This window comes from Hevea brasiliensis, chromosome 5 (genome assembly GCF_030052815.1).
Source record: "Hevea brasiliensis isolate MT/VB/25A 57/8 chromosome 5, ASM3005281v1, whole genome shotgun sequence".
In the NCBI taxonomy this organism is placed as follows: Eukaryota; Viridiplantae; Streptophyta; class Magnoliopsida; order Malpighiales; family Euphorbiaceae; genus Hevea; species Hevea brasiliensis.
The window spans coordinates 18304675-18317201 of NC_079497.1; the positions used below are offsets into that span (position 1 = coordinate 18304675).

At 35.0% G+C, this 12527-nt stretch overlaps 1 protein-coding gene across 1 annotated transcript; it reads right to left on the reverse strand.

The window, feature by feature from the left end:
• Window positions 1-321: 321 nt before the first annotated feature.
• Window positions 322-7115, reverse strand: LOC110653352 (beta-glucuronosyltransferase GlcAT14C). The gene is made up of 4 exons (XM_021808944.2): window positions 6433-7115; window positions 2199-2274; window positions 1994-2109; window positions 322-882 (listed from the first exon to the last, which is right to left on the reverse strand). The coding sequence occupies exons 1-4, from the start codon at window positions 6974-6976 to the stop codon at window positions 368-370; spliced, it is 1251 nt and encodes a 416-aa protein (XP_021664636.2). The 5' UTR covers window positions 6977-7115; the 3' UTR covers window positions 322-367.
• Window positions 7116-12527: the final 5412 nt, after the last annotated feature.

Sequence of the window (12527 nt, forward strand, 5' to 3'; positions counted from 1 at the left end):
AGAATTTCTGAATTCATTGTTTGGTTCACTCTTGTTGATGATTATGGTCACTTCGACATAAGCTTTGATTATGCAATAGTTTATTTTCAACTTCTTGTGGTTACTCATCTTTCTCACTTAGTTCTTTTGGGGTTCTCATTTATTAAGCGAGCCTCGAACAAATAAGCACGAGAGAGCTCTTATTGTGCTTAACTTTGAGCATCTCACAAGCAACTTTGGCCCGCATTGTAGGTCAAATTCACACAAGAATTTCTCCATTTGCAGCTCTATATATCACAAGGTCTCTGTCACGTTTAATCTATGGAGAAACCATGCAACTCATTAACAAAGCATCTATGCAAATAAAAAGAATCAAGCGTTTACAGAACTACTTACACTGTTTAGATCTAAAATTTTCAGAGTCAAGAAGTGCCAATATTAGTTTCTCTAGCCTCTTAGAACTTACAGTTGGTTTAACAGCATTTGGACTCCCATATGCAACACAAGGATCTTTGCCTAAAACAGTATTGCCCACACACCATCCGCCTGGAGTAAACCGCCCATCCGATCTCCTCAAAAGTTTTTCATCAATTTTGTTGAGAACTGGATCATCCTTAGCAAATTCACGAGCAAAAGGGGCACCACTTTCAACCATTTCTTCAAAATGTTCCAAAGCTAGAGATATTGGACGTTGCTTTGGAGGGTTATCCCACTTTATGTAATGCAAGTCATTATTTACAGTAGTGTTTTGATAATCCTTGTGATTGCACACAAGGGTATGGAAATAACCCTCTGGTGATGACAGGAAATTTGCATAGTACATGAGGAGAGTGCGGGGAAGATTATCCCATCCCCAAACACAGAATTCAAGAAATGACCTTGTCAGCACCACCCATTCAGATCCTGAAAGAAGATAATATTGTAGTCCAAGATTATAGGTAAAGCATAACCGAAGCATGCACTATCTATTTATAAAATACACAAAATAAGCAAAAACAGTTTCAGTCAACACAAACTGTTCAGTTTATATTGTCTATGCTTTGGTTGGTATACACAATAACATAGAAATATATAGAATAGCTTATTTTATTTCTATTAGTATGAAATCAATAAAGTCACAATCTCAACTTGGCTTTCAGATGTGGAATAGTTACTACATAGAGTAAATATTCCACAAATTTATAGAAGAAGAATTTCACACATAAGTGAAGAATTGCCATTACATAGTAATAGAATACCTATTCTGCTTCTACTGTATTCGATTTTGCAAACCAAATGAAACCTAAGCAATTTTGTTTCAAATTTAATAACAGAAATAAATACAACACCAAGTAAGAAAAAAATAGATCATCATTGTGAAGTAGTTCTTACAATCAAACTAGCATATAGTCATGCAGGCCTATCTGTCATTTTTAAGATATCATGAACTCTAATAGCCACATGGAAAAACTGAAATATTTCTTTTTGAGGTAGTTTATGCCCTACACTAAATTGAGTTTGACAAGTATAGGAAACTCCTCTCATGCTTTTTAACTTATAATAAATGAAGCAATGTAATCTCTTGAACGGAGAGGGAGATTTAGTTGCATAGCCAGTGTCAAAAGTGAAGTTCTTTTCATTTGACATAACTTGTTTTTGGTTTTGACCAAGGATCCATGGTCTACTAACCCATCTAAGAAAATATTAGAACAGGAATGACGGCTTCCTTAACCATCTCCATGCATTAGCTTACCATTTAAGAAGTGCAGTGTATTTAACCCAAATGTTTTACCATCTCAACATTCACTACTACCAGACATGAACTGTCTGATAGATGATTCCATAAATTAAAATAGAAAGACATGAGAGAATATACAACATTCTTAATACTGGGCTGAAAATGATTCGTTTAATAGATAATCCATAATGGATTCTTGTCTGAAAATTAAATGATTAGATTAATAGATAATCCATAATGGGAAAAAAAAATAAAAAAAAAGAGTAGATAAGTGATTTTGCGATATAAGAGCAGTACCCATAAATAGCTTGAAAGAAGCAGGCAAGGCCCTTTTCTCCTTGGCCCAAAATACACCGGATTTCGTTGAATGATATAACCCTGGATCTATAATTATAGGCCTCGCTATTTGATACCTGCAAGGTTGTAATCAGAGAGTTAGTCACACACATGCCACAGTCACCAGATTGTATTACTCTATAAAAACAGTTTATTATATTCTCACTCTTTCCAACCAATACTACTTGTGTGCTCAAGGAAGTTCAGATCCCTAGGCAAGTATGAGAAAATATGCAAGATATCTGAAACAAAAAGCAGCAAATATGGTCAGGCAAACAATATGATTATCTTCTTAACTTAAAGAGCAGATTATTTTTATTAAGAGCCTGAAATGACAGAATAGCCATAGATCTAAATTCTTGTAACAAAATCCTATATATCAGGCAATACATTAAAGGCCTATTTTCATTTTTCAAAGGGTTTTAATGCCAAAAGTAGTTGTCCAAGCATCCTGTTTGAAGCCTAAATGCAAGGCACCCTTTTATAATTACCAAACTCAGATTTAACATTCATATAAGATTTAACATTCATATATTTTATTCCCCCCTTTAAACAAAAATAAGCAGGCCACTTAACATGCTAAATCAATTCACTAACTTCAATATTTAATTATTTATGCATTCATCAATACTCTCACAGTCTCAAGTTGCAATCCATGGCAAAAGCCAACATCTTTTTTAAGTTTTCTTTCTTATCTTTTAGTTCAATGGTGGTGGGATTTCCAAAAGTTCCTATGCAAGTTTTAATCTCAAGTAGCTGCTATATTATTCCCTTCTTCAATACTCTCTATTTAGTATTTCAAATCTTACTGACATAGAATATGAAGAAATCAAAGATCAAGAGAAACAAATTCTCAATATTCAAAGGACGAGAAATTAATTCTCTAGCAAAAGCAATTCTCAAAACTCTATATAATTCTCAATAATAATCACAATAATAAACTCTATACTAAAATAAATAGACAGGTATTTATAGTGTACCACTAGCCCTAATTGAAACTAATTAGGAATGCTAAATCAATACAAACTAGGAATATAGATTAAATCCTAACTAGGAAAATACTAAACCTAATATGCCTAAATAATATAAATCTAATCTTCCTAAATTTACAATGAAAATTAATTATATTCTTATATAGAATTTGAATCTTCCTATGATACATCATTCTTCCCTAGTTAGAGAAGACTTGACCTCAGGTTTTGAAGTGCAAAGGAATGAAGAATTGGCTTCGGAGAACAAGATTTTTTAACTTCTTGAATGGTAGCAACAAGATCAAAATGAATAATTTCACATTTTCCTTTGCATCCCAGAAAACATTTGAACGCAGAAAATTAATCGCAATTAAAGGTGAAAGGCTCTTCAAATCACTAGGAATAAGGAAATTTGAAAATTTTTCAATTTCCGTTGTCATCTCCATGATTCGATTTTCTTCAGTCTCCACTGAAGTTTTTATGGCTTAATTTTCTTTGTTTACTAGGATAGATATTTCAAGATTGCTATTCTCATTATCATCTACTTCAGCTTCTTTCTCTAGACGAGATTCTTCAACATGTATTTCTTGAACATGTTCTTCCACATGTAAAGGCTCAACAATAAAAAGCTTCAAATGATTCAGGCTCAAGTTCTTCAATTTCAAATTTAAGTTGATCTTCAAATTCTTCTTCTTGTTTGTCATCTTTCTCTTCAACTTCATCTTCAAGGTGTTGCCTTGCTTTTATATTTTCAAAAAGTTCTTGTTATCGCATCAAACTGCGATTTTAGTTGAAATAGACAAAAGTTCTTGTTATCGCATCAAACTGCGATTTTAGTTGAAATAGACATTCTTCCTAGCATTCTTCTAGCTATCTTTCCATAACTCATAAAATATAATGAATATCTTGATATTCTCGTTCCTTGTCTAATAAAATTTGTTTAATTTCTTGATATTCATCACGCAAGTAATAACATAACTTATGATCATGACCACTTTTATCTATACAATCACATATATAAACTAATTGATTCTTATGATAACTGATTTCATAATGCAGTCTTTCAATATCAGCTTGGAAATAACTGATATCATCTTGTACTCTTTCAATATCATTCCACAACATGAAGTCTCACTAAAAACAAGTCAAAAGTCCTTACCAATCTTAAATAATGGGTTTTACTCAAAAAGGACTTAAAATCGAAATCAGCACATCAAAATTAGCAAAGAAGAGTCATGTCAATTTTTTGCTAAAATGACACCAAGCTGTCACCGAGGTGGCAAAAGCTATTGCTACATCAACAATGACATGGCAGCTGACAAGGCGAGGCAGGATCTGGTGCAAGCAAGCGCAAGAAAAACCAGTAAGCTCAGCTAGGTTTTAGGTGTATCTGACTCGAACTGGTTGGGTCTCACCACAAAGGCACCAAACTAGAGTTCTGACGATTAGGGGGAGCGCAGGCGCACAGGCATGCAACAAAGCTGCCGGAAGTATGGCAACGCCTGGTAAAAGGTTGAATTTGGACTCAGGTTAAATCAGACCCATCGATTTTTTGCGTTCAGTGCTGCTTTTAGCTGTTCTCACTTCTAATTGTGGGGATGAGATTTGCTAAAGCCAGTAATGTTCTAGGAAGTTCCAAAAGTAAAATTATGTTGGAATTCAAGCAGGTCCCAGTTTGGGTCAACACTTGGCCCTAATGGATCTTCATCATCTGGAAGCTACTAGCAACCAGGCAGGTACTATTGGAACGCCCGATTTTGGGCTGTCGACATGTGGTGTTGTGTCATTTCGATTTCCAGTGGTGGTTGCAGAGAAACAGTGGTTGGCTCTATATTGCTATGCTGCTTTTTGCAATAGCTAGAGTTTTTTTCAAACAGTAAACTCAGCAAATTTCGAAGCAGATTTTCATAGGAAGGAGAGGGAGTCATAGGCAGATCAAAGAGGCTTTGATACCAAATTGCCACAGAACAAAAAGAAACCAAAAATCAAGAAAAGCAAATTGTCAAGATTCAAAGAAAGTAAGAGAATAAACAAACCAAGCTGAGTCAAGGTTCGAAGAGCTCAAACTCGGCTCGTAAAATTTTTTTCAAGCTTGAACCAGCTCATTTAGAAAACAAGCCAAATATCAACAAGTTTAAGCACGGTTTGAAAAACAAACCAAACCAAGCAAAACTTCTATTGAGCCGAGTCTCAAAAAACTTGACTCATTTACAGCCCTAGTAAATTTTAGGTTTCAGCTTATGAAGGTAAAAACTACATAGTTTTAATTATGTTTCAGATACTAAGAGTAAAATTAAATAATTTTAGTTAAATGAGCCAACTCGTAAGCCCGTTCACAAGTTCGCTCACGAACACAAACCTATTAAACAAGCTAGCTCTCTAGTCTTAATAAGCCAACTATCAATAAGTTCAAACTTGAATCATTTATTAAACGAGCTTAAAAATTAAGCTCAAGTTCAACTTATTTGAAAAATAAATCAAACCGAGCCAAGCCTCGAATAGCTCGGGAGCAACTCATTTCCTATACAGCCCTGAAAGAACAACAAATTCTCTAGAGAAACCAATTCTCAAAACATTATTTAATTCTCAATTATAATCATAATAATCAAATCTCTAATAATAAAATACTAGACATAGGCATTTAGTGTATATCACTGTCCATAATTGAAACTAATCAAGAATACTAAATCAAAACAAACTTCCTAAATAACAAAAATAGTGATAGAATTTCTAAATAATAGAAACACTCCTGATATTTCCTAAATAATAGAAATATAATCTTCCTAATTTTACAATTAAAATTAAATCAACATAATTTCTAAATTGAATTATCATTAACTTCCTTGACTACATCACTTTTATATTTTTCCAGGATTACACTATTTGTGTTATAGAAATTCCTTTCAAATGTATATTATTCATAAGATAGTTCACAGCAATCAGGCCAACCTAACATTTCAAACATTCAAAATCTAAGTGTTATGAAATGCAAATTACCATTTATTATACACCCATTTTTCCCATTAGTTTCCCCTACTTCAGAAACATAAAATTAAGCTGCCCAATCACCAGCATTGGATAAAAAAAAAAAACCTTCAGGTTCTTGTACCCAACTCCCAGACAACAGTCTTAACCCATTACTAGAAATTGGAATCCCACGTTAACCTATTTTGTACTTAGAGCCACAATATCACCTATAGTTTGTAGAATAAGAGATATATATAAATCCCATTTCCCATGCATGCATCTGCCTGGTCAAAATGCGAACAGGAGCCAGGACACTCTAAAAATAGTAAAGAATACAGAAAAAAAAAAAAAAAAAAAAAAAAAAAAAAAAACATATCTTATAGCTTTCAATATAAGCATATAATCAAAAGCCGTTAAGACCTAGGAGCAAAGAAACCAGAAAAATGTGAACTAGTTCGTTACCATCTTGAGGCATTAGAGGATAGTCCGATGCGCTTAAATTAACAAACCAATCCCAGTCGCCGGCCTGCTTCAACAAAATCGCAATAGCATGAAGCGTACTAGCAATCGCAGTTGGTCCTTTATAAGTGATCAAATCTGCCTTACCAATCACCATCACATTCCTAAACACACGAATCACACCGTCCGATTTCACATACTTCGCAAGCTCAAGCCTCTCAGCATCCGATGCTTCTAGATCGAGATGCAGAAGATAGTAATTTCTCGGATGATACACCGCCTGAAGAAGTCGCTTCACTAGAGCACCCTCGCCATTGGTGCCGGAAATCAAGTACGCAAATCTCGGGAATTTCGGAAGCACTAATCGGTCACCGAAATTCCAGTCAGGAACGCTATATTTCGATTGATTTGAAGAAACACCAGTTGGCGTAGGTGATTTGGAGTAGCCAAGCGTAAGAATAATTAAGAGAGAAAGTATAGCGAGTATAATTAATGGCATTAGCCATCTTCTTCGATCCAGAGAGTAAGAATTGTGATTTCTTTTCATTTGAAAATGAAAATAAGCATAAATCGGTGGCTTGTGCAGCGATTTGTTGTGGTGGTGGTGGTGGTGGTGGGTTTCAGGTTGGCGAATCCGTGTCGGCTAGGGTGGTGGGTTGAAGTTGGGGGTTCAGGTGGGTGAGGCTTAAGAGGGAAATTCCAATGTCAGTTACAATTTTAATTTGAATTTTTTTGGATATGTTGCAGTGCTACGCAGCGCAACGTGTGCCTGTTTCAATTATCTGTTGAAATGCTTTTGTAACCGTTGATCAGTGGTCCAGTTTGCCAAAACCATATCACAGTTTCCAACACCATCCAACAGCATTTTTTTTTTTTTTTCTATAAGGCCTTAAAGTTTTTTCAAATGGTGAATTGACCTCATAAACAAAACTCATAGTCCATCAAGCCCTTGAAGTTTTAAATGATCCCAAATGCCCAAACTTAACAGATGATTCCGTTGCGTGAGCCCCCTTAACTAGAACATAAATCCCCAGATCAGAAGACAAATCCTAATCCTTTCTTTGGATCTTAACATGGCGGGGTAAAGGAAAAGAAAAGACTATATTATTAGGGTACATTATTAGACTATAAGATAAATATAATTTCTTCCTTAAAATATGAAGGAAAAATAATTAGTATGCTCTCATTCTCTTTCTTACATCTATATATTATAAATATAAATAAATATAAATATATATATATATATATATATATATATATATATATATATATATATATATGTATAAAAGTGTTTATAACATAATTTAATGTCAATATTTTGTCTCAGTGAATTAATAGGTCTGAAACATTAAATTAAATTGTCAATTTAATGAGATCAAGCCTATAACTCATGCTGGCAGAAGACCAATAGTGAGTGAGTGTTAATTATGTAGAGTTAGACTAATTAAATAATTATCCATACAAGTGGGTGCTATTTATTCAGTGTCTAAAAATATCTACTGAAGATAAGCATCGAAGTGGAGTAGTAGGCAAATGGCCAAGTGCATAAGTGGTGTAGTGGGTTGTTATAAGAGAAAGTGGGTGATTATGGAAGTTATGCAAGTAGTGGGCTAATGGGAGAAAAAGATGGCTAGTGGTGGAGAAGTGGTAACTGCTTGGCTTGGCCACCAAGCAAAGCCTCTTTATCAATTGGCGTGCTGGGCAGAGCAAAACAACACACAGCTAATGAATCAACATACAGCTAATCAATCAACATCTGACAGATATAATGACTTAGCCCAAATTTTCTCTAGTTTAGCAATCTTTACATTTTCTAGCAGCATTTTATTTTTCAGCAAAGAAATCAGTCTTTTATTTTCAATTTAAGCGATCAATTTACATTTTTCCTGCACCTATTTTAATTTCTGAAAGTGATCTTTTTACTTCTCAATGCAAATTATTGCTTTCTTGTCCATATTTTCTTTCAAGCAATCAGCCTATTTAATTTTCAATGTTCAATTTACTTCCCTAATATTGATTCAATTTACCTTTATGCAAAGCAATCAATTTACGTTTTTAATGCACATAATTAGTTTTCTTGCAAAGCGATCAATTTACTTTTTAAATTATCAGATTTAATTTTCATTCAAGCACTCAATTTACTTTTCCAATGCAATCTTTACATTTTTTGCAAGGACCAATTTACTTTTCAAGCACAATTTTACTTTTCAAGCACAATTTTACTTTTCAATGCACAAGCTCTCATTCAAGTTTTCTCAAGCGATCAAATCTTTTTCCAAATTCATAAAAGCTAAATGAGTAGAGATCCTAACAAAACGCATTCTAGGGGAGTTAGGGAACCCAAGGGAAGATTAGGTTTTTTCTTTCCCCTCAATTGTCCTGTTTAAAAGCAGACTGGCGTACATTTATTTCATATAGGGATCACACGTGTCCCTGGCATGCAGCAATCCAGTTCATACATAAGGAAAGGCCATATGTATTTTTAACATGTGTAAATTGAGTAAAATCAATTTCACAGGAAAACAATATTTTTAGCACACCTAATGGGACCTCATTTCTTCTTTCTTCTCATTTTCATTTAAAGATCACACTTGAACACAAAGAGTTTTGTTCTTCATGCCTAAAACAAGAAGTTTTTATGAAAAAGAAGCCACAAGGTCTGACCTTGAAAGAGTAGGTAATGAAGCTGATCTCAATCTCAATGACAACGAATCACAAGATCTTGATAACGAGTCACCCTCAGCATAAGAGGTGGCTATAATCGCATTGGACATAGCTAGTATTGATGCTCAAATTGCTTAATAAGTCATTGATCAAATTGGAGCTAGTATTAAGGCTACTTTTGAAGCTGGTTTCAAATCCCTTTCTATTCAACTAGAACAGATTAGCAAAGGGCCCAGAAGAAATTCACTTGAAGCTAGACCACTTAGGGGGTAGACATCAAATGCGGCTAGCCAACCATTGGCTAACCGATCTGAGTCCAATGAGGTCCTCCAAACAACTCCAAATAATTCATTTGTCATTAAGGAGGTAATTTGTCCACTAATATTAATCCTAAAACTCACCCATATGTATATAATGCTGACATGTAAATACTATCAAGAATAATGTAGCCAATAATGCAGAGAATGCTAGGATTAATCATGTAGCATCACCACCACCTATGCATGCACCCATAGTTCATCACCCAGAACCTCATGTTAATCGTGAACCCTTAGGACTATAGTCTAGGAATTGTATGGACTTGGCCTTTGATAAGTAGGCCCTCCTGAGTTTCATAATATCCTACCTGGGTGGATAGGAATAATCCCTACCCTAGGGGTTACAAGATACCTGAGTTCACTTTATTCTCAAGAGACGGGATACAATCTACTTTAGAACATATTGGTAGGTTTACTGTTCAATGTGGTAATCTTGCCATTATGATAATTTTGACATGTTTAAGTTAAGATTATTCCCCAATTCCCTAACCACCGTTGTTTTTTTTTTTTTTTCAGTAATCTTCATTACATAGAGAATCTGTGCACACTTAGCAAGACATGGAACACTTATTTCACACACAGTTTTACAAAACTAAATATGAAGGGTCTATTACTGAGTTGTCTAAGATTTACCAAAGGCTAGGAGAATTATAGACTCATACATTGTTAGGTTCAAGAATATGCGCAATAGATGCAAAATATTTTTACCTGAATGTAAGTTTATCAAGTTGGCCAAAGGTGGCTTAGATATTGAGCTTAGGAAGAAGTTTCAAGGCATGGAATTTAGGGACTTCTTTGAGCTTGTTGCGAAAGTAGTAGGTAATAAGGAACTGCTTAAGGAAGAAAACCAAAAAAGGAAAACCTCCAAGGGCATATATTTTTAGGAAACCTTTCATGATTTGAGTATTACTAATTTTGTTTATATGAGAAGTTGTGTCTGTCCTATTTTATCTAAACCAGCAAAACCTCTAAAACCATGGAGAAAAGCCTCTTCTAACCCTCTGCAGCCCCAGCAACAATATTCTTTTGACATAACAAGAGCAGAAGAGATTTTTTATTTTCTTTTGCTAGAAAAGTTTTTTTACTCTTCCACAGGGACACAAGATACCATCCAAAAAAGAGCTGAAGGGTAAAGACTGCTGCAAATACCATGATGTTTGAACTCATCATACCAACTATTATTAGGCATTCAAAAATTTGGTCCAGGACAAGATTAACAAGGGTGTTCTCAAATTCCCAGATAAGAGTGAAAACTCAATGCTAATAGATGAAGACTCGTTTCCACTTGTGGTAATGGTCAATATCAATAATATTGATCTAGAGGCATTTTTGGGGATTGGGAAAGTTAAAAATCAGACACAGAAGAATGATGGACTAAAGCTAAAGCTGGCCTAGGTTCTTAAATAGCAAATCTACAAGGTTCTTCATAGATAATGGATGAGACCAACAAGGAAGGTTGCACCTGTGGGACAGACCACAGGACCTGAGCATTAGAAGCCAAATGCACTAGAAAGAAAGGTTTAGTTCATAGTACCATCTAAAGACAGATTTGTTGTCGAATGGAATTTGGTTCCACACGAGAAGTTTCTTGAGCTACTAGCCAGGACACAGAAAAGAAGGTTACAATGGCTGAAAGCCAAACAATGCCATAAAAAGGACTTTGGTACCACAAGCACCAAAAATCAATATTAAGAGAAAAAAAGAGCCTTGGTTAACATTAGCTTAAGAGTGGGATTTGCTCGGTCCACCATCGAGCAAGTTTGACTTATATGTTAAATACTCCAAACCACCCTCAGTTGACATACCACTTGAATTAATCCAACATACAGGATAGGGTGATGATGATATACATTTAATGCTCAGCCAGATCAGGAAATGCAAGCATAAGATTGTTTCATGGTTGGTGAGATCCTAGTACCATTTGGCTATGTAGCCACTTCAATTATGCTACCTACATCATTTTAAATACCTAAGAGGAACAATTCAGAGACTCGAGAGGTAAAAAATAAATAAACAAAGTCAGTTGGAGAAACAGTTAAAAACAAGCCAGATGGATGCATGAGTTCGATTACAGTTTAGAACATGAGAGGAGGCAATCTAAATAGAGTCATTCTAGAGAACCCAAATGCACAGTTGGCCAAACATCTTAGGCCATTGTACATCAAGGCTCATGTTAATGGCAAACCAGTTCAAGGATTCTAGTGGTTTTGCAGTTAATGTGATGCTATTAACAATACTGCGGACACTAGGTAAGTCAAAATAAGACCTGGTGCACACAAAAGTTACCATGTCTGGTTTCACAGGAGAGACAATTAAAGCAATTGGAGTTATCCCAATGAAGGTCACGGTTGGCAGCAAGACCAGCCTTGCCGCTTTCTTCATGGTGAATTCTAAGAAAAATATCATTTGTTACTAGGAAGAAACTGAATCCATTCTAATCTTTATCTCCCCTCTTCCTTACATAAAATGATATTATTCTAGAATAGAGATGATGTAGAGATAATCTAGGCAAACCACAGATCATTTGCCATCTCCAATAGTAACATGAAAGCCAGATAGCATGATATAGATTTCAACCCAATTCAGATTTTAAAGCAGGCTAAGGGCAAAAAATGTTCCAACAAAGACATTATCAAGAACCAATAGGAGTGCCACAAAAGGAAGGCTTCATAACTCTTAAAAGCCAATGTTATCATGCCGCATAAGCTAAGAACATTCCGATCATTGAAACGATCCATGACTAATCTTTCTAAGGAAGAGGAGGTAGTGGTGGTTGCTGCCATTGCCAAGTTCTAGTTAGAAGCGTGTTTGACAAGCTGATAACAGAAGAGATAGATGTGCTTAGTTCAAAAATGATTTATGATGATGAACATTCTGAGGAGGAGTCAAAATCAGAACAGGATCTACAAGTAGAAGATCTTCAGGAAGCCCCACAAGTTGGACGATGGAAGGGCTGAGGTTCAGCTCCTTTGGAAGAAGTGAATCTGAGTACTACAGAAGACTCGAGGCCTACATATATCAGTGCCTCTTTGGATGAAGTCCTAAAGAAGCAATTAATTAAGCTTCTAAAGGAATTTAGGGATTATTTTTGTTGAAGCTATGATAACATACCTGGAT

Excerpts from the sequence above, each read along its gene's own strand:
- LOC110653352 (XM_021808944.2), bottom strand. The coding sequence starts at position 6,976 with ATGAAAAGAAATCACAATTCTTACTCTCTGGATCGAAGAAGATGGCTA. Across the intron at positions 2,275-6,432 it reads TCCTCTAATGCCTCAAGATG|ATATCTTGCATATTTTCTCA; the intron begins GTAACGAACTAG and ends TTTTTGTTTCAG. Across the intron at positions 2,110-2,198 it reads AGTAGTATTGGTTGGAAAGA|GTATCAAATAGCGAGGCCTA; the intron begins GTGAGAATATAA and ends ACAACCTTGCAG.